We start from the raw sequence: 25,753 nt of genomic DNA, 5'->3' as shown, positions 1-25,753 counted from the left end.
CATTTTGGCCCGATAGGGATGCACATAAAAACAACTTGAGAAACATATCAAATGCCGAAAAATTAACAAGTGTCTAAATTTGAGGCCATCTTTGAGCTTGAGGCCCAGGCCAAATGGTCCTCCTGCCCCCCCCGATTGGCTCTGGATGTGGTTATACTGACCTAATGGGCCCAGTTAAATCCTACACGCAGATTAGCCTTAATTTTGAATTTCCTTGCTTTTGCAGGCCTTTAAGAAAGGCTTGTTATTTGCACAGTTATCAGTCATCTACTTTGAAAACGTATAGAATATAAATGTTTCAAAGAAACCCTGACTGTACCATTGGTGCATTTCCAGCAGTGTAGAACACACACCACGTCGGCACTCTGCATCCCCGTCACGGGAAGTCCTAGCGTAGTGGTTCTCCACCAGGGGTACGCGTCCCCTGAGGGTACACAGAGGTCTTGCAGGGCGTACATCAACTCATCTAGATATCTGGCTAAATAAAAAGCACTAGTGAAGTCAGTACAAACTAACATTTCATGCAGACAAAATGAGAAAGTCAGCAATTTTTCAGTAACAGTGTGGCTGTGACCCCTTTGTATTTTCATATCTGATTTTGTAAGCAAGTAGTTTTTAAGTGTGGTGAAACTTGGGGGTACATAAGACAAATGAGACTGCCAAGGGGTACAGTAGTCTGGAAAGGTTGAGAGCCACTGACCTAGTGCACAGCTGAGAGCTGCCAGTAAATTAAGCACAGAGCTGTGGCATGAGAGATCTATAGGGAATCGCACAGCAAATCTCAGTAGGCTCCATTTTGTGTGTTTGTGTTAGATGGGTAATTTTCTTAAAGAAAAAGGTGCAGAAAGGATCCATTTGTGCTTCCTTTTCCAAACGATCTCACAGAAAGATGGGCCAGAATGTCACTAGTTCCCAGTGCCTTTTATAATACAACCCTGGGCTTCCCCCAGCCCCCTAACAAACTTTAAGGACCCAGTCCTGCAGCTTACTGAGCAACTCCTGCAGATGCCATGTGCCCTCACCTCCCAGAAAATTGAGCCCCGGTTGAGGAGCAACTCTGCACGGAGAGCCTTTAGGTTTGCTTTAAGTCAGTGCTACGTCGCCATCTGCTGCACACACGTTTTATTGTTGCACAGAAAATTCTTTGCCGAAAACATGAGCTTTCCAACAGCCAGTTCACGGAGGGCTTGTCTACATGAAGGGCTTTGGCTCCAGTTTGAGCTAGCAGTCAAGTGCAAGTGCAGTCCACCTCCAGCAACCCTGGGGCAAAACCCCCATCATGCAGGCAAGCTCAAGAGTTCATGGGTGGTCATTTCTCGCTACTAAATCCTGAAGCCAGGCTGAGATGTTTATTTTCAAGGTAGGAAACATGGCTCTCATGACAGGATTCTGTCCAAAGAACTTTCTGCTACTATTCCGTCTGACCAGATGCAAGGGTGAGGACAGCTGTTGCAGAAAGTCCACCAGTCATTGTAAAGATGCAAGTCCTTCTGCACCACCTACCTCTGATTTAGAGCAAGGCAAAAGAGGAGACAAACCCACAGAAGTTAGCAAACATTTTCAAAACCTAAGGACTCCAGAAGGGCTAGTTAACCTAGAAACAGAATAGGATACAAGAGTAACTAACTAATCCTCTATTTGCTAACATTTTGTCTGATAAAGGTTGTAGCTGTTTGAGCCAACAAGGAACTGGTCAGAAGCTTCCCATGATCCACTGCTGTAAGGATTCATTTATTTCATTTCTCTGGTTTTACCTCCAGAACACTTTCCCCCTTTTCAACAATAAAGAACAAAAAATAGACTTCACATTTATGCACTGGATTCCACTGTTGATGGAATCCAGTGACAAATTTCATCTTTAATAATCCAGCCATATCATCATCCAGAAACTTGCAAAAATCGTAAGAGTAGGTCTTTATTCCTATATGAGAATTGTATTTTAGGTCTTTCTTCAATAAAAAAAAAAAAAAAAGACGGTAAGAGAACTTGATATTTTATAAATAAATCCAAGTGCCTAAAGATAGAGAATAATTAAATATGATTTGAACAGAAAAAGAGCGGGGGAGAGGGGCGTGCAACTAGACATCTAAAACTCAGCAAACTGAAAAAAATTATTGTTCGCTAATTAAAATGTTTGCATCTGAATTGCAGATTAAATATTTGTTCAACTCCAGCACTTTCAGCAAAGCAGACATGGGGAATTAAATGGAACTCCTCTGCGGGGAAATAACGGTATAAGTAACCGTCTTCTCCCGTGAACTAATTCACAGCAAATCAGCTATGAGGAAGCCATACCTGCTTTCTCCCTGGCTGGAGAGGAGATTCCAGAGCAACTGGCAAAATCAGGAGGGGAAAAGTAATTTTTCCAGGAAAAAAAAGTGTTTTTTATTTGTTTGTTATTTTTTTAAGCAGCATCTTCTCTGTCAAAGCGAATGTAGCCGCAGGCAGTGTAATTTTAGCATGTGATTGGATTATTTTTAACAGCATAGTAATTGAATATCAATCATGACAAAGACGAGATGAATTGTATTTACGGGAAATGCACAGTGTGACTTGGGGGGAAAGGATAAGCTACTTACCTGTAATTTGGCATCTGGGACTGGATCATCAGTACAGACTCGCACTCAGTACTTGGCTTTTGTGGTCTGTGCAGGCCCAGCCCAGGAGCGGAGTTCTGGGCTGACAGCACTTGGAGGAGGAAGGCAGGCTTCATGCTGTACGTTGGCACATAAAAATGTGACTCGCTTATAACAATGGGCAAAATCCTGCCCCTTGGCTGCTGAAGCAATGCAGCAATAGTAAGAGCTAGTCATTTTAGAAATTATTTTTCCCCATAAGAGGACTTCTGACATGAGTTATGCAGTCCTAGGTGGTGGTGAACATCTGGCGCTAGAGAAGAGGACCAGTGTTTGAAGATGAAGTGGTATCAACACACATCTATTAATCCAGGTGCTGACGTGTGTCAGGGGTCACCTATTTTTATAATTTAAAACAAGCTACAGTTTCTCTTGTGCCCCATTATTACTGCTAAGAATATTCATGCTGTGCAGGCAAACAAGCCAACGGGCTTCCCCCCAGGAGCTGATCATTTATATCCTGATCCTGCAAACTCTGTGAATCAGCAGGCAAGAGCTATGCTCCTGCAATGCCAGAACACGAGTACCAGAAGGGATGTAAGACTCCGCTCCAGCTCCCCAGAACAGGGCCGCAAGGGCTTCCTAGAGCAGTGAAGCAAGACTCCAGCACTAGTGAATGGTGTTCTTAGCACATGACAGAGACATCATGGACGAGGGGAAGGGGGGAAGGCACAGGTATAAAACAGATCCTGACAGAGAACTGTGCTGTAGCAGATTAGATGCAGTGCTCTAATCCCAGCATTGACACCATGGCGTCAGCAAGTTATTTCAGTCAACGTTTTCAGAAAGGGTCCCTTTCTGAGTTTGGGTGCCTCACTTTCGGGGTGCTCAGCTGACCTCTTTAAAGACCTCTTTAATCACAACAATCCTGAGCTGGGCTGTGGCACTTTTCATCCATAGATCTTGAAGTGCAGTACAAAGAAGAGTCGCATTGTCCCCATTTTACAGTTGGGGAGACTGAGGCAGAGAGAGGATGTTACTTGCCCAAGGTCTCACAGCAGGGCTGTGACAAAATGAGGAATGTGAAGCAGGTCTCCTTAGCCCCTGCCTAGTACTTGATCCACTTTGCCTCCCCATAACCTGGCTCAGGGCAAAGATGACATGATGGGTAAAAACACTGACCTCTGCTCCATGCTGTCATCCCCCCTGCTGCCAGCAGGTTGGAGCTACACTCACCACGAAGCAACAGTGGGAGATCTGCCAGTTCTCAGGGCAGAGAAAGCTAGAGAGCAGACATGTCACCCTGGCTGGGATGTTCCATGTCAAGGGGTAGGTGACAAGCTGACCTCCCCCCGCAGGAGACCTGGGTTAGCTCTGAAACAACAGTCAGTTTTCTGGCTACATCCTACACCCCATTTCTGCAGATCGCAAAATCCACTTGCAGTTTGGCAAGACGCAGCAAGACTGGGGGCCTGCACTTGGCAGAGGTCACGCTCAGAACAGCTGCAGTAGATCAGCAGAGCCAGGGGAAGCATGCCCAGAGCCAGCCTGGATCAAAGGCAGGTTCCACGTTAGCGCAGTCTTTCTCCTGCCCCAGTTCTCAGGAGCAGACAGCTCCAGTGCGCTAGGGCGGAGTGCAGCTGGAACGGCTTTACCAGAAGCAAAGCTTTTGGGAAATAGGATGTGCACAAGTCTAACTCTGCTCCCAACAAACTCAATGGTAAAACTCCCATCGACTTCCATCAGCGTCGTTAGGCCAATGCTGAACACTTCTGAATATCCCCGCTGTGTGTCGAGCTGGGGCACCCCCGTCGGCCCCCTGGCGGGGGCAGGCAGTATTACTTAGCAACAATCAGGCTGCAGCCCCTCGGCGGGGCAAGGCAAGCAACAGTCAAGAGCCCTGCAGCCTCCTGGCTAGGGCAAGCAGCAGTACTTGGGGAACGTTCCCCCTGGGCAGGGTGAAGGCCTTACTTCCCCCTGGGCTGGGACGTAGAGCAGGCAGCAGCCTCCTCAGCGGGCGGCAGTTTGGCTTCCCCGGCAGTCTCTGCAACCAGCCAGTCGTCTGACACATAGTCCGGGTCTTTGGACTCTACCGCCAGGAGGCTCGCAGGCACCTCCACAGGAACCAGCCATGCACGTCCTTCCTCCTCCATCGCCCACCCCAACTGAGCTGGGCGGCCTCCTTTTATCCGGCTTCTCCACCTACAGCATACGCAGCAGGGGAAAGGGGGCGTGGCCTCCTGGGCCCACACTGATTGGTCCACTCCCAGCAGCCCAGTGCGGGGTTGGTACACCCCAGTCACATCACCCTTGAGGTCTAACTTTTACCTCTCAGTTCAATAGGAGATCTCAACTTGACTGCAATGGAAGCAGGACCGGGCCAATAAACTCAACGTTCTATATCATGTTGGAAGGCAGAGGTGAGCAAACTATGGCCCTGTCCTGCTGGTAAGGGGGCAGGAAGCGGGGAGTCCCAGGGGGCAGGAAGCGTTTGGATGGGGAGGAGGTTCTGGGGCAGGTGATCAGGGAATGGGGGGGGCTGGATAGGCGTGGGAGTCCTGGGGGGGGCCTGTTAGCGGGCAGAGGGGGTGGATAGGGGTCGGGGCAGTCAGGAGACAGGGGGGGGGTTGGATGGGGGTGGTGTCCCTGGGGGCAGTCAGGGGAGGGGGCCCTGGGAGGGGGCAGTCAGGAGACAAGGAGCAGGAGGGGTTAGATGGGTCAGGAGTTCTGAGGGGGGCAGTCAGGCTGTTTGGGGAGACACAGCCTTCCCTACTCAGCACTCCATATAGTTTTGCAACCCCGATGTGGCCCTCAAGCCAAAAAGTTTGCCCACCCCTGTTGTAAGGATTGCAGGATTGAAAAAGCCTGTTTGATAACAGCTCCCCTCCCACTCATTGCCAATTGCTAGGTTTTAAAGACTAGTTATGAATCATCTGCTTTTTATTACCCAGGGCAGGCAACAGCCAGTCTAACAGTGCCAAGAACACCCAGCCAACATTGCATAAGCAGTTGCCCTATAACATCCGACTCAGAGGTTTTTTGGAGTTTAAAAAATTGAAGAGGAGAACAGACAGCAAAAACTTTGGAAGAACCCTCCCTGGGTCACAACTGAATACCAAATTCAGGACAAACTGCTGAGAAATAAGGCAGACACACCCCAAAACTGGTGGGTATTCTACCATAAGATATACCATACCGGCAACAAAAAGTAAACTTCTGTTTCACCACACTGGCTAACACGAAGTCAGAAAAGCAGTCTCCTTAGGCATTCCAGTCCTTGTATCAGCAGCAAAAACACTAAACTGAATGTTGAGTGGTTATTTAAAACCAATTTCATCAAACAAAAGGGTTCTTCTGATCCCAAAAGGGCCAGCCACACACCCAGGTCAATATATAACTCAGATCTTACCCAATAATCACACTGTTGCCAATCCTTTAGTATCTAAAAATTTAAAGGTTTATTTATAAAAAGAAAGGGGAGTTAAAATTGGTTAAAGCAATCAAATACATACAATAATTGAAAAGTTCTTAGATCAGGCTTAATAGCAGTGATGCAATAAACTGCTGGCTTAAGTCAAGTCTCTGGCTACTTCCAAATCATTGGAAGATCTTCAGTCCCTTGGTTAGAATGCTCCTATTAGCATAAGTTCATAGTCCAGAGGTTTGAGCAGGAAAGAGGCCAAATGGAGATGTTTCCAGGGCCTTTTATAGCTTCTGCCAAGTGAAGGGAATCCCATTGTTCTCACTGTGGAAAATTACAGAGAACAAGATGGTGTTTGGAGTCACATGGGCAAGTCACATGTCCACGCATGCTTTCGCTTAGTCATAGCAGAAGCCATGACCTAGACTCCAGATATAATGTTCACAGAAAGCCCATTAAGTGGAGATAGCCGTCTTCCATTGTGAGTTAAGTGCCCTTTGATGTGCCATTTAACTTGAATAGTTCCTTCACGACGTGCTGGCTAAACACCATCGTGGTGTTTTCACGGGAGCCAACATTTAAAATACAGGTACAGAGCCAATACTCATAACTTCAAATACAAAAATGATACATGCATACAAATAGCAGAATCATAACCATAACCTTTCCATAGACACCTTACTTGACATACTTTGTACAAGATTTGTTGCAATTATATAACAGTGGTAGCAACAATGATCGACATGGTTATATTTTAATCAGATAATGTCACACCAAGTATGTGTAGTAACTAACTTTGACCTTAGTTTACTAGGGTATAAATTATTTCAAAGGAAAAGACATGGACATGGTTTGCTTGAGAGTTTTCACATCTGCTGTCAGAGATAATCTAAGGAAACTGAAAATAAACTCCTTCTTGGTTACAAAATTTCTCCAGACATTAGGCCATATCTAGAGAGGTGTTGAGCACCTGCCACTCCCCTTTCAAGCAGTTCACTGATTGTTTTGCGGGTGGGGGGAGAGATGAGTGGAAAGTTGCACTTGAACATCCCAGTGCCCAAACTCTGCCAGCGCTTCTGCTTGCATTGGCTGGGAGCCACTCTGGGGCTAAGAGTACACAGAGGAAGTAAAAACTAATAGACAACATGGCCTTGCAGCAAAGCAGCATGAGGAACGGTCAGAGGCAGAGATGGAGTCTAAACAGCATCACCCCTCCCCCACAACTCTGTGGAAGCCTCTTCTGTATATTTTTACCCTACAGTGGGGGAGGGGAAGTTGGTGGATGCGGAGGGGATGGAATTGAAGGTGGAAGAGGTCCTTGTGCTCCACAGCATCCATCCACATGAAACCAGCAAGGACTTTCCTCCTTAGGATTATACTAATCTTGTTTTCCGTCATACAACTGAGCATTCCTCATCCAGAGTTTGAGACCCCTTCCATCCACATGTGTTCTACGCACAGATGTCTCTGGGAGTGGGGAGGAGGGCAAGCAACATGGAGGATGGGTGTCTCCACACAAGTATTCTTGTTGTCTACAGCTATGGTGACAACCTTGGGCTCGGAGAGCCATTTGCTCCTGTCCAGTCTCTGGGGGCAAATCATCAGCCATATGACTCCACTAAGACTTCATGAGACCTGGTGGAGATTCCTGACCTTCCCTCAAGTTTTTCTCCCCCACACTGGGGATGGCGTGGCCCTATAAAGTGTTACATTAAAGTGCTAATAGCAGTTTGTCCCTTGATTTCAGCAATAAGGGTAGGTGTATATACACAACCACATACAACTGAAGAGGAAAGAACCTTTAGGGGATCGGTCAAGAATGTTTAAAAATTTCCTTCAATGCGGATATTCTTTTCCACATATATTTACAACTCACTGATGGAATGTAACCCTGACTAAACCCAAGAAGAAGGCCTCCATTCAGATATCTTTCACTGGAGAGCATTGGTACATGCAGCTGTCCTACTGCGGACTGCTGTTTGTTTTAACATTTCCCACTGAGACTAAAGAATGATAAGTAAACAGAGATACCCACAATAAATGCCAAGTCTTGTTTGCAAAGTAAATTGTGTGCTTAGACTTAGAGGAATCTTTGCAGGGTAAACACTGCCAGTGATGTGCACTAGAGCAAGTGAAGAAAAAAGAGCAGACATGAATGGTGACTTCACTGGAATGGGATTTCACTGACAGGAGGGGGACAATGGGTGGTTAAAACGGTGGGAGGAAAAACAAGGGACACAGGATCCACACACTGGAGTCTGATTTTTTTCGGCATTTTTCACAAATGAAGAAATCCAACCTCTGCCCTCTCCCGTGAATTAGCTAATGACTTGACTAGTCGTTTCCGAAATAATTTGATTTCTCTTCCAAGTTTTTCCTTCAGTCTTTTTGTGTTTAGAAAGAAACATTCTAACAAAGAGCCATTTGTTCTCATCCGTCATCAGGTTTCATTCTTTAATTTTCCATTCCCTCCCTTCCCTCAACTTGAAGAGAATAGCAACAATTAAAGGGAGGGGCTCCCATGTTCTGGAGGTTTGGGTTTCAGTGGCTGCATAGAAGCAGAAATGCAAATGTCAAGTCCTCTGTCCTCACCCTGAGACAGTCATCTAGAATTACACAGCCAGGCCTAACATGGCCCTTCCCGGACAGTAATGTACAAAACCCCCTATCTTCCTTGAAGATTGCCAACACACTCTGCTCAGCAGAGACCCAATGCAGCACACAGGTAACACGGAGAAAGATTCCATCCCTACAAACTGCTTCTATGGGGCCGCACTGGGCCAACTAACAAGTTGCTCTTCACAGACCCATGTATCCAGGACCTGGTCATCTGATGACAGATTGTTGTTGCCACATCGCCCGTTCCCTGCCCCCCTCCCTTACAATCCAATGATGTACAGACACATCCTTCTCCTTAGTAGTAAGGTCTTAAGTCTGCCAGACATTTAAACACCACCCGACTATGTTTTTTCCATTGATGATGCAGTTCTCAGCGTCTCACACCATTCTCACTGGAATTTGTCAGGTCTTCAATTTCAAAAACAAAGAATTTTTTCCCCATAAGGAATGAGGCTGGAAGAAGTTTTGCAACATTTAAGGCTGAGTGTCCATGTGTTCAAGAGTTATGCATCCCTTCCCACCAATGGTTAAAGAGCATATAGAAAGCTTTACGGCCAGGCACTAGACAGGTTAACAGCAACCAGAATGAAGAATACTAAGAGTCACACTCACTCCACAGCTAAATAGTCTTTCCTACAAAGATACTTTGTATCTACAATAAGAAATGCCATACCAATCTGTCTCACCCAGTATCCTGTCTTTAGGCAGTGGCTGGTGCCAGGTGCCCCAGAGGAAACGAACAAAACAGATCCATCCCCTGCCCTCTAGTCTCAGCTTCTGGCAGTCAGAGGCTTAGGAACACCCAGACCATGGAGTTGCTCATACAGAAGTAGTTTCCCATCATATTTTTCTGCTGTTGCTGATGTGTTTAGGTGGCATATGGCCTGAATACTGCTTGTTAAACAGTGACACACTTAGCACAGTGATTAACACTGAAAGATTAATTGGGATTGGGGTAGAGACTTATTTCATCCTAATCTAAGGGGTTTTCTTCAAAACAAATAATCATTGGTGGCTGCAGCCCCATTTGACTGTTTTGTTGCTAATTCCACTAGCTCAGCTCCCCAGCCCCGTCAATCACTGTGAAGCATCCAAACTAATGCAATTAAACTCAAATTCCTCTGAGACAGCTCAGCACTTAAGTCTGTATTAGTAAGCTATTTTGTTCAATTGGTACTGGTCAAGATCTTAGCCTTTCAGCAGAGGTACCAAGCAACAGGTTTCAAATCACAGCCTGGGTTACACTACACAGAATCTGTGTCCCAGACCTGAACCCTCAGACACAAGGGTCTGCCTCTCCAATGTACACCTTGCACCAAAAAAAAAAAACACCTTGACTGGCTGTGACCAGAAAGTGCCAGATCCTGGCCCAGAGAAAAAGCCAAGTGTGCAATAGCAAAACGTATCCAGACACAATTCAACAAAATCCCCTAATTGCTCCAAGTACAGACCACATTTCCCCAGCTGCTCTCAGCCCTGGAAAGAAAGGAACCGTCAATAACCTGAGCAACGGTCACTTGGTACAAGGAGAGGGTGCTGGCCCGGGGGCTGGTTACAAGGTTTCTAAAGCCAGCGATGCCGGTGGGAGGAGGCACTTCCCACAAGTGGGAACAGACAGAGGCTACCTCGGAAGGGTTAAGTTGTGGGGTGGGAAGAACCTAAGGTCACATACTGTTTCCTAACACAAGCACCGCTGCTACTGTACCCCACCTAGTGGCACTAGTTCAAGATGCCCAATATAATGTATTGCCTTTTTAATATAAGTAGCGGTCATCTCGACGCTAGGCTATTGATACAACAGCTCATTCCCTTCCGTCTCTCCCTTCGTAGAGGTTTAAGTGACGGAAATGGATGTACTTCTTCCACAAGGCTTCCTGATTGGTTATTTGAAGCCCGGCTTTCCGTTTTCCTCTTCTAGTATTTAGCAGGAAGTTACAGAAAGGCATGGGGACCTGCAGCAAGGCCTGTGCCCCACTCCTGAATGGGTCATGGGAGAAGTAATGACACAAACAGTGGTGCTGCACATTTGCCCATGACCTCTGTAAGAGCCAAGTGTTTCAGCGTGCCTCAGCCCATTCTGAATGTGTCCAGTCCCACGCCAGGGCAGGCAGCCGCATCATATAATCCTGTCCATAAATGTCTCAACCCGGGGAAGAGCAGACACGCTAGATGCCCTGGACTGCCTGCTTTGTATGTGGGACAATCACTCACGCCCTTGTTGCCTGGGAAATCCTGCGACTGCTGGTTAACTTTTCCCATTGTGGAGCTGCAGACGCACGGGTGTGGGCGGTGGCAGCAAATCAGTGCAGCCCAGAGTGCAAGGACTGGGACTAAGTAGGGCAGTTTGCCCTCTGAAGCCTGCAAATGCTGTCTCACAAGCAGAGCAACTTTTGCTCTTCACCAGTCAGTGCTTTGGGGCTGCTCCACCATTGTGAGGTAGAAACTGGGTTAGCGGTGTTACACGGGCAGACCCAGAGATGTTGAAGGCCTCATTTTTGGTTTTCCCAGCCTAAGATGGAAGGGCTTTGAAATGTGACCTGCTCTGCTGTCTGCTCAAGGCTACAGGTAACAGCAACAAACATCTGATTGTTAACAGAAAGGGAGGACTTGTGGCACCTTAGAGACTAACCAATTTATTTGAGCATAAGCTTTCGTGAGCTACAGCTCACTTCATCCGATGCATAAAGTGGAAAATACAGTGAGGAGATTTATATACACACAGACCATGAAAAAAAATACACTTTGTAAGGAGAGTGATCACTTAAGGTAATAAGATAATGGTAATAGCTCATCTTAAGTGATCACTCTCCTTACAATGTGTATTTTTTTTCATGGTCTGTGTGTATATAAATCTCCTCACTGTATTTTCCACTTTATGCATCGGATGAAGTGAGCTGTAGCTCACGAAAGCTTATGCTCAAATAAATTGGTTAGTCTCTAAGGTGCCACAAGTACTCCTCTTCTTTTTGCAAATACAGACTAACACGGCTGCTACTCTGAAACCAGATTGTTAACGTCTATCATTTTGCTCAGGGAGATGTTTATTATTAGGAAGGCTCGCGAAGAATCGGAGTTGTAATATTAGCCTGGGAGGGGGGTGAGGGGTTACCAGAGTTGGGTATCTCACTATCTGTAGCCCATGAGTCCCCACTATCTGTAGCCCTGCTTTTTGGTTTTACGCACTACACTTTTGATTCAGACTCTAAGGCCTAGTGTAGACTAGGAAATGAGGTATGTTTAGCAAGTGTGTTAGCTAACACAAATATGCATATTTTTAAACACTATTTAGCAGCCAGTGTAAACAAATGCTGTTAAAACCATGCTTACTAGGTGTGGGCAAAACCCATTTTTAAAAGCCATATTTTTGACAGTTATTTAAACGTGTTAGCCAACATACTCTCTAAAGAGACCGGGTTCCTATTCCTAGTCCAAAGCAAGACAACCCTTTCATCAAAAGATAAGCCGAGAGACTGAAGAAGTGGAAAGGCAGCCTATATAAAATCCCAAAGGTCTTTTCTGACGCTTTTAACGTATTGGAATTCACTGTAATCCCTTAGTCAAAGTTTCAAAGTGTGCCAGACTCCCACTTCAAAGATCCATTACTGCAGGATATTTTTGGCATGGGAGTTATTAAAGACCAGACAGTGCAAGATGCTATTGAAATTCTGGCCTCACATCTCCACTGAGAGGAAGCCCAGATTACATACACTAAACGTAAAACACTATCCCAAGTTAACAAGTCTACACTGAGTAAGAGCCATTGAATAAAAGTATTTATTTTAACACATTTGCAGATCCATGCTTAATACAATTGTCACCTAACAAGTGAGCATATTACCTTCACCCTACATCTGCTGATGTAATCAGCATCATATAACAGTTACTCATTGCACAGAACTGAATAGGTATGACACCAATTCACTGTTATGCACTGTCTCAGGATTTCTGCTTTTTGTCATTATGCCGGCTCAAAGACTGAAATGACTTTCAGAAGACGATTTGTATATGTACAGAACACTGTCAGTCCAACAATTAAGTCCCATCTCTTATTGGATAGTTGTTCTGATGGGTAGTTCATATTAATAATTCTTGCTAAGTATAATAAAAACCTGAATGGGCATAGAAATATTTCTAAAGTGCATTACTGCAGCTAAATAAATAGCAGCAATTGTGTATTTAAAAAACAAACGAACAACCACCATACAAAGGATTGTGACCAAACTTGAAAAAGTTTTACACTACAGAAAGAAAACCTTGCAAAAACACAAGGCAAAGGCCTTGCATGATTCAGTCTACAGGAGATATAGACTATCAAGAGGTTCACACACACACAGAACAGAAGGCTCTCTTCAAAGTTATCCATAATACACAGCCGGGCAAAAAACAAATGCATTGGATACATACATTTCCTCAGAATTGTGAAAAAAAGGTTTCCCTTAGCTGCCTGCTGTCCAGCATAAGCAGTTATAAAATGCAAGTCTGCAGTTTAGCATAGCAGTAAATTTACCAAGACTTCACTGGCAGCAAATTCTGAAGAACTGATTAAAATCCCCATTTTGCGAACAGTATTCCAGTACAATAGTGAATTCCAGCTCATGGTTTTCTGCGCCTGAAATAAAAAGCACACAATACTCTCAGCTCAAAGTTTTGATTCTCACAGCACAACTTTCTATACTCATGGTCAAGAATGTTACTTAGATTTACATAAAACCTGTATTCATACAACAGACTAAGAGTATATAGTGATGAAAAGAATCAATTGGTTCAGTGATACAGCTATGCTATAGATTTTATTCAACGCATTAGATCAGGGAGCAACAACTGTTAAGTTCACAATCTGCTTTTGCATAGAGTTCAACCTACACACACAGGACAACAGCAAGACTGACCCAACAGGCAAAGCAAAGACTTGATCCTGCTCCTCTAAAAGGCAGTGACAAAGCTCCCACTCACTTTGATTAGGCCCCAAGATTACAGGGAAGGGGGCTTTGAAAAAAAGTTTATACCATAGCAGGATTACAAGGGAAAAGTTTGTAAACAGATCTAAAAATCACAAGTTCTCTGACCAGATGTTCCCAAAAGTGCCAGATTTCAAATGTATTCCACCACTGCTATTGGACTTGTACAGACAAGTTTTCCCACTTGGAGCAGTGTACACCATAGACTGAAGTCTAATGCATTAGCTTTTTACAGTTGTTTAGCCTCTCTATTTCGACCTGAAATTTTTGAAGGTTGTTTGGTCGTTATGGGGTCACCGTCTGTTTCTACCCACCCCGCAACCCCCTTTTTGCTTCATGAAAAGCCCTTTTACCTCTGAAGCCCTCTCTCCTGCCTGTAAACATCGTGTAAAACTGCAAGCTTTCTTCCCCTGAGCTGAATGGATCACTGCCACAGCGCTGCCAGCACCTATCTGCAAAAGGCCAAATCTGCAAGTGAACTCTGTTCTCCAGCAGCTAGGCTACCAGACTGCCTAATAAGCACGTATTCTGTCAGCAAGCGTTTGAGACCCAGTCTTGCCACTTACGAAGTTTCACGTTGAAACTCTAGCATTTGTTTGGACTCTGGTGTTAGAAATTGGGACTTCTACACGACATCAGGTGAGTTTTCTATTTGTATAGCAAGATGGGAGCTTTAGATTCACAAACTCTCCAGGGTGAGACTGAGCTTCCCCAAGAAGCCTTAGGCTGTCATCTGTGAATTCAGTATGTGGTACTCCAGACTCTGAACAGAAGCAGGGCTTCTCTGCCACAGCTAAGGCCTGTGCTTCTCTGTTAGAAGCTTTACGTACCCAATCTGGCAAGTGGTAGTTGGAATTTAATATGAACTACATCAACTTTGCCATCAGATTGTTGAACACCATCCCCCTCTCCAAGGTACCTTAAACAGTTTTTGTACACTAATAAAATGTACTTAAACTATCCTTCCTTCCAGGCATCAAGCAGAGATCGCAGATATGCTCATTTGCACTACAGCGTGTTACTAACATTGACAGGCACAGAGATTACTTTAATCCTTTGCAACCTTAGATGTATAATGGACAATGAAATCAGGGTAGAATATTATCATTTCTCTTCACTTCTGTCCCAGATACACTGCTCCACCTCTGAGCTGTTAGGGCAGCCAGTGTTCCAGCACAGGTTTGTGGGTCCACTCAAACTGCCGCTGAAGACATACGGTATCGATGTCAGATGTTACTATCACACCTCAGGCCACGTGTGACCAGTGATTTTGAGGGCCCAGCTTGAGATGTCTTACAAGGGACTGATGTTCAGAAAGTTGGCCCAACTCTGAACATCAGGCTCCTTTCAGGCTTATCAAGTTGGGCACCCAAAAAAGTCACTTGTCATGCTAAATTTGGCTTCAATTTTAGGTCACTTTGTCATTCCAATTGCCATGGCACTTAGCTGTCTCCAGTTGTCCCTTTGGTGACATATCACTGCTCCTTGATAGTCTGAGTCAGCAAGAGAACCCATTCACACCAGCAAAGGAGAAAGAGTAAATGGCTGGAACCACAAAGGCAAAGTGGCAACACCGCCAGGTTTGACATTTCAGGAATCAATCCTTACCTTAAAGCTGGTTAAGACTTGAGGGGAATAACATTTTCCCAGCCAAGGAGCATTTAGAGCAAGAAAGCCAGAAGCTCCAGTTATGATAAGTTAGTGTGACACCTACTTGGGCTGAGCATGATGCTGATATCCAGGTCCCAGACTGGATCCTGCCCTCATTTCCACAGCTACTGAACACTGGAAAGACACATGCATTAGTCACAGCTGCTGCATAAAGCCAGCGAAAAGACGAAAATTACTGGCGTTACTCCAGATTCACACCAATGTAAGAATCTGGCCGCCTACTTGTAACTTACTCTGGTTTCTACATCTGTCCATTCAGATTCTGCAGCATCTTCTGGTGGAGCAGGACTTGAAGTTGATGATCTTCGCTTTCGACTGAGGGAGGCAGAGAGAAGAGTTAGTCCTGAAAGACTGCTGTGTATAGTTCAATAGACTGTCCAATGAGTGACTGCACAAGCCATTATCTAGAGACGGTTCACTCATATGGAGATGATGAATAGCTTCTGGTACCCCAAAACTCCAGCAGTGCGCCAGCAATACCTGTAGCTGCAGGCTTTACAAGAAAACCTTACCTCAGTTTTACGTATATTAAGCCAGTCTTACCTTAAAGCTGGTAAGTTCAAAATCTCAGCAACTTCATTCTTCTGAAGTTTCTCACCAAACCATTGATAGAATTAGAGCTGTGTGCACATTCTGGGGATACTAGGTTCTTGACATTATTGCAATTATAAAATTATATGTGACTGACCCGGTTGGTGATTCTTGTTTTAGAGTCTCTATATCCGTGAACTGGACTGCCTGTCCACCACCTCTGGTTCTGTAAACATCACCCTGAGGAAAAGAAACAAGTTACTTACAAATTAATATAATTCCTTGGATATTATGTTTGCACAGAAACTTGAATTGTGGCCAACTAGTACGTGACCTCAGTGTTTGCAATAACTACCATTTCTTTCAAGGAAGCTCATCGATCAACCCAAAGAGCACAAACACTTGAGCATGCACTAGAGTGAACCATCAGCACATGATGTACCCAGAGGTTGTCAGCTGCCCCCCCCAAAATGGTGCAAGAAATTCCTAAGACAGCAGATTAAAAACACAACTGAGTAAGGCCCAGTTTCAATGCTTTCATTTGGCAGTCTAGACAGGACTGTAACTGTGTTGGCAGATGGGATAAACCCTGGGATAAGTGGGGTCAACAAGCCCTTGGGGTAGCATGGAGGAATTTTATTTTAAAAAGTGAACATGCCCTAGTAGTCAGAGCTAAAGGAAAACTGCAGCTGTTTTATCCAGTTTAAAGTTCACCACAAGAAGTACTTATCAACACTGTTTCTTTGGGAGGGGGTTTAAGTGACAACAAGTGGCATTTCCAAACAAACGTGCTGAAAGCGGCCATCTGGCGGAATTGACAACTTGTGTGAAACTAGCAGAGCCCCCTGGAACTCAAAGCCTACGCTGCATCCCAACTTGCTTTAAGTGTTTGCCAGACTAATACTTGGAAGCTACATTCTGAAAGTGTTAGATTTCATATTGCTTTGTTGTTGCAGCAAGATGGGAACTGGTTCACGCTGCTAGAGGAACGAAGCGACATCACTTCAACAAGATGGTCAAGCCTCCGTAAGTAGGCTTCAGAAAACCAGTGGCAGCCACAGGCTTGACACATCCACTGATTATGGATGGTGTCTTACATAATGGGACAAACTATCATTTTATTACGGTAGGTGCAATTTTTTTTTAAATCAAAACTGATGCAGATGAAACTTGGCATGCAAATAGCTAGAAGAACACATTCAAGTACTGTAAGCTTACTAGAAATGTTTTCTAGGAACTGAAGCGTCTCCTACCCCAACCTGCAACTTCCAAAACCACAATCAACAAAAGCACTTTAAGTCAAACACATCCTTATGCAAGCTAAAATCAGAAACTCTGAATCAGTTAAGTACGATTTGACAACACAAAGGTATTTGCTTTACCTTAATCAGTTTAGTTTCAATCTCCCCATCAGAAGCTAGTTCCTGGTGAGTCAGCATGTACTTGTCACACTTAGCTAGTGCCTTTTCGTTTGCAGCTGCTACTGTGATGGCATGGGGGACATGTGGTTGCATGACTGTTTCAGTTGGCACATTAGAAGGTGGCTTATGATCTACCCATCTCTCCCCCGCTGAGTGTGATCGTCTGTGTCTGAGACGAACTGGAGGCGCAGTCTGATCAGAGCAGAAAAGAACCAGAAGAAATAAGCATAATCAGTAGTTAAAGTGCAGCTTTTCAGGCCTGGTTAAAATGTATTTGGATGAAGACCAAAATTTCATCTCTAAACGTTTAATCAGAATTGATCTTGCAGGGAACCATTACTGACACACTTACACAACATTGCTATTAGAATTACACTTGGGCCAATTCATTCTTTGCAGTTTTAATTAAGTTCTACATAGTTGGATGGATTCCTTAACCAGAACTTCAGACTAAAGAATCTGAACTTTTTTGCAGCAGCTCTCAAATGTCCAGCCAAACTATGAATTCTACACACATTAAACAGGCCTGAAAAAGCAGTTACATAAGATAGTTTCCATGGACACATTCCTGGGTCAGATGGTCTGTTTCTCAGGTAATCAAGGGAACAAATTCATGGCACAGGTTTTAGGAGCTGTTACTTCAGCGGAGTCACTCAAAGATGGGAGGCCTCAAGTGTATTTCTGGGTAAATACTGTGGAGAAGGAAGAAGCTTGACATTAGCCCCTCTTTCCAGAGTGAGACTGGTTTGGCACTCAGTTGCTGGAATGCATCAGAAGTTACTGATGTGTTGATACCTCTACCCGTATACCACCCACCCTCTGCTGGGCAGAACTAGAAGTCTGTTTTAAACTGCAACAGGAGGTCTGTTAAATATGGACCCTCTTATGAGATCACAGGTGAAAATGTTACAAGAGGTAGTATTATTTATGCAAGAAAATAAGCTTTATGCAGAGGATCTTCTCTGAAAGTTAAGCAGAAGGATGGTTGAAGTCTCAGGAGGGGCAACGTAATCCTCCTCTTAAGAAAGAATTTGAGGGACCTCTGACACAAGGCCGTGATTTATGTTCATCAAACTGAAATCACTCTTGACCAAGACATGACTTTAACAAGGTGCATATTTTAAATGCTGCTCTTGATGTGGAGCTGAAGACCAACCATGGAGGGGCCAATCTGAACACCAGACTCAAGGGATGAAGTTATAATGGTACTTTCCACTACCTTCTTTTGAACTCCATAACTGGGTGACTATGTACCAACCCTTATTCTACAGACAGCGAGATTCAGGGTCAGAGTCTAGAAGTAAAATCCCAGCCACAAAGAACAATTGTATACAGTGTTGTCCCCCTGCCAAATAAACTCTACAGCAGAGGTCACTTCCAAAGAGGTGCAGGGAAGAAGAGGGAAAAAGGGCCTCTTTTTGACCCATCCAAAGTACACAAGATCTCCATTCAGTCACACAGTTCACTGTCCCCATCAAATTCAGCCTTTTCCGCCTATCATGCGAGAGTTTACATTGCTCAGTTTTAAGAGAAATAAGATGAAACTAGCAAGACCACGCATATGGGTAAGTGTTCCTCTATCAGGCTCTGGGAACTAACAGCTGTAAATAATAAGGGGAGATTTTACACTTCTGTCTCACATATACACCCAATGAAAATCCATTTCATTAGTGACATGTGGCAAGATCACCTAACTCAGATCCATGGATACTAACCCCATCCACTGCACTTCCAAGACTTGAGCATTGATTACATTGTATTTTAGCAACAGGTATAAGGCTTACAGTGCACCCTCTTGATAGGTCTCTTCTCAGAAGCCCCAAACACTGTTTACAAGCATCTATGATATCAAAAACTACATGCTGCCAGGATGTAGAACGCAACATTAAGATTTGGGCAAATAGAAGTTTTCAAGGCTCACCTACAGTAACCCTTTTCTTTTGGCTGGGTGAGTGAAGTATTCATTTTTCCATTGGTAATTTTTTGAGACAGTTCTGAAAAGCTGCCTTAGTAGTTTAGATCCTTAAAAAAGGGTGCACTGTATTTGACAGTGGACAATGTTCCTGAACTTGCTACCAACAGGGGTTAAGGTAAAGTTTAATTTGAATGGCATTAGTATGAAAGCATGACTTGCATCAAAAAGTCTGTTACAGGAACTTTGTTTGTAATACCATTAAGGGAGTCCAAGATATGGATTCACAATGTAACAGATTTTGCTCCTGTTTAGAACGTCTCTCAAAATAGTCTGGTATTTGTCTATTAGTTTTACCTGAACCCCTGTAGCAAGAATGTGATGATAAAGCGTGTAGTGTTAAGACAAGCATCTCCTTGATACGAACTGGTACACAGAAGAATCATTTAGACCAATTAAAACTGAATGAAAACTGCAAGTAAAACCACCAGTTTTATTACAAATATTCAAATTTAGTAAGAACATTTTAACGGTTGTATGAATCCCAGACTCAGCTCATTACAAGCGAGACTGCTTGTCCAAACATTTTCCAGCTGATAAATGAAATTTCCACAAACAGCTCATGAGCTCTTTAATCCGCCCAAAAATGATTCTGGCAATTGCAGACTGCCAAATAAGTTTAAGAGACAGACAAATGGAGACAAGGAGGTTTATAGTCAGAAAAATTAAATTGTTGTTCCTGGAGAGAACTATACACACGCTGACGAGACACAGACAGACATACTCCTTTAAGGGCTTTTATATACTGACTTTAGAAACCAAATTAGATTGTGTTTTGCAAGTGCCATGACACATAACTTGGAGGCAGCAGTCAAACATGGAGAAAATTTGTAAAATTGGGTCCAATTCCATTTCAGGGGTGAGCTCACATATGGCAGCACACACTAAGCTTAGCAATTGTTTGAGAATGGTAATCTTCTGAGCCACAGCAACCAAGCACTGCTTCATGTAACCATTGCTAGGAGTAGCACTAACCCTGCAGCATTGGTCCTCTTCTATTTCTATCTCATCTCTACGGCTGGGGACCTCAATGACTCCAGTCCAGTGCATCCCTCGCCTTCTGTCTGACACATTACAGTTTCTATTTTGCTCTGGTTCCTGTTGTCTACTCCTTGCCTTAGGTGGGCCAATGGTGTGCTTGTTGTATGGAGGAATTTTCTGCTCCCACTCCGAAATACAGGATGCCACACAAATGCTGCTACAAGAGTTAGAGCGTCTATGCAGCTGTGGCTGGCTCATGAGAGGTTGGCTGTTAGGGACTTGAGTAACATAGTTACTAGAAAACTGAAGAAAATGGGAGAGAAGTTAGTGAACACATACAATTTTGAACTGGTAAAGTATAACACTTCTCAGAAATCATCCTGTATGGCTGACTTGCGTATATGCAGAGAGTAATCAACGCAAGTACTTCACATAAGTAGGTGTTTCATTGTCAGCTTTAAAAAGCCAGGGCACTCTTTCAATTAGTCAAGTGTAAGGTAAAAGAGCATGCAGAGACAACACACTAGAGGGGGAAAAAAAAATAAAAAAAAAACACTTAAGGAATTTAGTAGAGCCCAAAACATACTCATTCTCGTGTCCCATTCCCAACAACTAGAGAGAAAAATAATCAGCTACATTTAGCTTTATAAAAACCTGTTTGTCTCTGCACTGACATACAAAGATTCACATATAACATACTGGTGCTGGCGGGGGAGACACAGATCTCTGAAAAGTTTTCTCCCGGTCCTTCTCCCGTGAAGGCCTCTCTGGTTTTTCATTCTTTGGTTCAGTAACAATAGCTTTCAGTTGCTTCAGTTTCTCATCTTTGACCCAGAGCTTGTTCTGCATCTCCAGCTGTTTTGCCGCCACACGGCGCTCCTGCAGGTGAGAACCGGGTGGAGGACATTGTTGTAAATAAAGACCAAATTAGACAAGCATATGTTATTGTGATGACAACTGAATTGAGGAGAGCTGTGTATTTCAAATGGAAGAAGATTTTCCAGCCAAGATGTAGACTTGTCAAAGTAGTCCCTATGTACGCTAGGCCTGGCCAACTTTGAAAGCTATCTAGCATCTTCAATATCCTAACTGAAGAACAAAGGGATTACATTCATTTAGTAGCACACATCGCTCATATTGTAGTGGCTAAGTCTCTAGCTCAGGTAATGGATCACTATAGCAGGTTGGTTCCTCAAAAGCTATTTCCCCACACACACACGCGCGCGCGCGCAATTGGCAGAAAATTTGCTGTTGCTAATATACCACGGGAAGAGCAGAACCCTTGTGGCTAGGTCAATGACGACAACTGACAAAGAAAATCTGATTTCAGAAGGCAAAAAAGTTATGAACCAGAAGGAAACAATGCTAAACTGTTTAAAAAAGCAAATTTTTGTAAAATAATTTTTAACAAAGTTTACCGAGTTTACATCAATACCCTTCTAGAAAAATTCTACTTCAGCATAAGATCACACTTGTCAAATTTCAAGATGAGAGTGGATAGTCTGGTCTGTCTCTCAAAACTGGATACACAAAGAAAAATTAATTTCAGCCTTAGCTTGGTACAACGAACATTGCTCCATTAAGCATTTCTAACAGATATGCTAGTGTACTTACACATTCTTTCTCCCACTTCATTGTTGTCTCTGTCACCATGCCTTGCAATCGTGCTTCCAATCTACGCTTATCAGAAGCCTGCCGCTGCAATTTCTGACTCTTGCTTTCTAGCTCTTGCTGCAAATTACGTTTGTCTTCTTCATAAATTGTAGTAGTTTTCTCTAAAATCTCAATCTGGAGGAAAGACCATAGCATTTTTTCTTTTAAGTTTCACATTTAATTGCTCACAAAGCATTTTCTTGAAGAGGTGCACAAGAGAGCAAAGGAGCTAATCATATTTTAACATGCTTTAGACCACAATCAGCCATTTTAGTACAGACATAAACCAACACTCCAGTAAGTTCCCTTGAAATTTCAAAGACAATTTCAGAAGTTTGTAGCACATACCGTATATACTCATTCATTAGCCAGTTTGTTTATAAGCCGAGACCCCCAAGATGGATAGGTAAAAATAGTAAAAACTGTATGACCCTTTCATAAGCCAACCCAATATTTCAAGGGTTGGCAAACTTTGGCTCCCAGCCGGTCAGGATAAGCTGCTGGTGGGTCGGGACATTTTGTTTACCTGGAGCGTTCTCAGGCACAGAGCCCCTCAGCTCCCTGTGGCCGCAGTTCGCCGTTCCCAGCCAATGGGAGCTGCAGACTGCGGCCACAGGGAACTGAGGGGCTCCGTGCCTGCAGATGCTCTGGGTAAACAAAACGACAATGTATTAGATATTCAATTCAATGATTTCACAGAGTTTAAAAATCATCAAATTTTGGTGTAGACCCATTTATAAGCCGACCCCCTGCTCTCTGACAGTCACTTTTTTACCAAAAATATTCAGCTTATGAACAAGTATATATGGTAGTTTAGCGATTTCTGGTTTTCTTGAAAGAAACTTAACCTTACTCATGCTAAAGCCAAAACAAGTAAGACATTTTGATTAATATCCCCACCAAATAAGAGAAAAAACAATTAACTAAAGTATTTTGAGAAAACCTTATGTGGAAAAAACTTCTGTTTTTGAATTAAAAATTTGACATTTGCCAAGTAAGGTATAAGTTTTGTGCCTAAGAACTGAGTAATTTCAGATTATGCAAGAACAAACCTTGTACTCTAATGTTTTAGTTTTCTTTTCCAGTCGTTCAATCTCCATTTTCTGTCCTGCTATCATTTTCTCCTTTTCAGTGAGTTTTCCTTGAGCGTAGTTTTCCTTGGATACAATGCTGCTATCAAATTCCTGCAGCATAGTTTTAAATGCGAGTACTGGAACAGATTCAGACATTGTAATCCATATAAATTCACTTAGGGAGAATCTTTGCACTCCCTCCCCAGAACATTAAACTAGATCAACTTTTGCCTCTTCCCTACTAGCTTAAAATATGAAGATTGCCTTATTTTGCTTGCTGATACAACCCTGCCAAATGTCTGAGTATTTATATCAAACCACAGTGAAGTTTTTGAAGCATCATTCACGAATTTAGGCAAACCAGATATGTTCCGCCATGTGCCCACTGGGATAGAAGATATAGCTATTTTACTCCAGCTGCTTTGCACAACTGCCTTTCATGTATTGATTAGCAGAGGAATGGTTTCATATGGAGAATCAATGCTCACCATTTTTGGTGAACTCTTCTGACAGCATCTGCCGCATTCTGTGGCGTTTCTCAAGGACTTCAATCAGCCTAGGAAGTGTTTGGTCATCATTCACGTCCAGTAGTTCACATGATGGTAACGGAGGGAAGTTCTGCAGAAGCATTTCAGTCACAGATTGTTCTGTTTCTGTAAGGATTTAAAGCAGACAATCCATGACAGCAAGCTAATCTAAACCTACTTCAGCATTGCAGCACACAGACTGAAGCCACGCATTCACTCGCTCTCACCCCAAAGCATTTTGGAAATATAAAAGCCTGGACATTTTAACAAGGAAGAGTTTCCATCACCTAGATGGTAGCTGATCAGGCACAACTGTACCAAAAGAAGGGTTTGAATGGGACATTGCTGCATATAATAAGTGTTTCGATTAGAGAAGTTATAAATAAAAGATAGGTGTAGAGGGAAGCTTGGAAATTTAAGAGAGATTAGAAGCCCTGTGAGCATATAATTTTTTAATCCAGTTTAAAAATTATTTCTTTGTCCAAATATTGCTGTATTTCTAGATCCACGACCTCCCTCAAGGGAGGGGGTAAGGGAAAGTTCACCTACGTCTGTTATCACCATATTTAAAATGTATCTTGGAACTAGTAACGTGTGTACTAACACTGACTGTGTTCATTATAATTTATAACCCTGCAGCATAAACCCAAGGTAACAAATACCCTTATGACTTTATTCTCTCGGTTAAATTATAGATTATGTAGGAGTTTTTGTTTTATTTTAATGTCTTTTCTATTAGTCAGAAGTGCTGGATTGACTAATAAGTCTGTGCTATGAAACCATGTAACATCATTCCAGTTTTTACCTCCGCCGATTGGGCCACCTCGAATCTCAAGTCTTCGTGAGAGTTCATCCTTAAAGGCCTGGTTTCTCAATCGGCGTCCCGGGGTTAAGCCACACAGTGGTTTATCAACAGGTCTTGCAACTTCAACTTCTTGGGTCATTTCTGCAAATCGCATGACTTGCTATGATAGAATAATATGCAGTTTTAGATACTCCATATTTAGTTACCACAATCTTTAGCCACAGTGTGAACTCGCAAGTATCTAGATACATACTAAAAAGGGACATTATCAAGTTGAGATGCCAAGTTTAAAAGCCAAGTTACAGGTAGTTTCAACTACTACAGCTCCTGCCCAGTTTCCCTGGTGGTTTTACAGGGGTGTGTGTCGCCCCCTCCCCACCCTCTCCCTGATGCTGCCAACAAAGGAAACAGTGAAAGTGACTGTACAGAGTGTTGGCAAACAGTTAAGGCCTAGGAGAAACGTGGCTTCTTTCTGTTATAGTATTCTTCAATGCCATTTCTAGGAATAAGGAGTGTGATTGTTAGGTTGTGGGTTTCCCTTTAAAGTTTCAGTTTTGTTCCTTGTGAGATGAAGTGAGAGATTCCCTCCCCTTTATATTTTCTATCTCTTCATATTCGTTTCATCAGTTTGGTGGGGATGGAATGGGGGGGTGGGAGGGGGCGGAAGAAGAGAAGAATCACATGCAAGTTACCAAGCTTTCCTCATAGTCCTCGGCCTTGGGGTTAACGCACACGACCATACGCACTTTTCCTTCTCCGTCAAAGTAGTTCTTGAACAGGTGGGTTAATTTAGAGTCTCGATAAGGGACCATCTAAAAAGAACGAAAAAAACCCAACAACAACAGTCTCAAGCAAAAGTCTTGACAGGTTAAAAGACAGTAAAAAGGTGGGTTGTCATATACCTTGTTGGTTCCATACATTTGGTTCTCCCGTAGAACTTCAATACATGTTCTTAATGTCATAAGTGACTGGTTAATATTACCTGAAAGAAACAGAGCTAGTGTTAAGCACTCAGATGGATATTGCCCCTCAGTTACAATATTCCAAAGTTAGTGGCCAATTTATGCCTAAAATTGCACTGTTTGGGGGGGATAAACTATTCTGATTAGCTTAGGAATACCTCAAGCCTTTTCTAGTTACATTAAGACAATGGGTAGTGTCCAGCTTTCCAGACAAGGGGATTTAAGAGTCATTTGACTTAATAGAACAAAAGGACACCCCACCAGGATATTTATCTTGAGCCAGGAGGCACTACCATATGACCAGCTTTCTAGTCCACAAACCAATAGTTGCATATGAGCATATAAGCAACAGACCATCCAAGCCAACTATGTACCTGCTTCACGTAGTCTGTTTCCTTCAGCTTTTGTCCTATTCGTTCTTTCGCTTCCAGCTAAATCAACCAAGGACAGCTGGCTTAAAGTTATTTGTTCTCTCTCCTGTTCAAGAAAAAAAATAAAATGTTTAATGCCATTTGCAACATGTCCCCAATATAGGGGAAGAAATAAAATTATATGAGACTTTTAAGCCTTACATAACTGTTGT

At 43.3% G+C, this 25,753-nt stretch overlaps 1 protein-coding gene across 5 annotated transcripts in view; it reads right to left on the bottom strand.

Moving 5' to 3' along the window:
- Positions 1-11,559: 11,559 nt before the first annotated feature.
- Positions 11,560-25,753, bottom strand: part of KIF23 (kinesin family member 23) — a 27,811-nt gene continuing 13,617 nt past the window's right edge. For 3 of the 5 annotated variants that reach the window (XM_073304487.1, XM_073304489.1, XM_073304490.1), the window contains 14 exons: positions 25,545-25,647; positions 25,111-25,190; positions 24,901-25,020; positions 24,209-24,368; positions 23,365-23,529; positions 22,856-23,013; positions 21,765-21,938; positions 20,850-21,029; positions 20,145-20,453; positions 17,159-17,389; positions 15,934-16,016; positions 15,479-15,560; positions 15,289-15,359; positions 11,560-13,225 (listed from right to left, as the gene is read on the bottom strand). In XM_073304487.1, coding sequence (XP_073160588.1) covers positions 13,210-13,225; positions 15,289-15,359; positions 15,479-15,560; positions 15,934-16,016; positions 17,159-17,389; positions 20,145-20,453; positions 20,850-21,029; positions 21,765-21,938; positions 22,856-23,013; positions 23,365-23,529; positions 24,209-24,368; positions 24,901-25,020; positions 25,111-25,190; positions 25,545-25,647 — 1,932 coding nt within the window. In that variant the 3' untranslated portion in view covers positions 11,560-13,209. The remainder of the gene's footprint in view (positions 13,226-15,288; positions 15,360-15,478; positions 15,561-15,933; positions 16,017-17,158; positions 17,390-20,144; positions 20,454-20,849; positions 21,030-21,764; positions 21,939-22,855; positions 23,014-23,364; positions 23,530-24,208; positions 24,369-24,900; positions 25,021-25,110; positions 25,191-25,544; positions 25,648-25,753) is intronic. The other 2 variants (XM_073304491.1, XM_073304492.1) reach the window with 1 other exon arrangement.

Source organism: Lepidochelys kempii, chromosome 10 (assembly GCF_965140265.1).
Source record: "Lepidochelys kempii isolate rLepKem1 chromosome 10, rLepKem1.hap2, whole genome shotgun sequence".
Lineage (NCBI taxonomy): Eukaryota > Metazoa > Chordata > Testudines > Cheloniidae > Lepidochelys > Lepidochelys kempii.
Note: the sequence above shows the minus strand (reverse complement) of the source record. Positions and strands in the feature narration are given on the sequence as shown.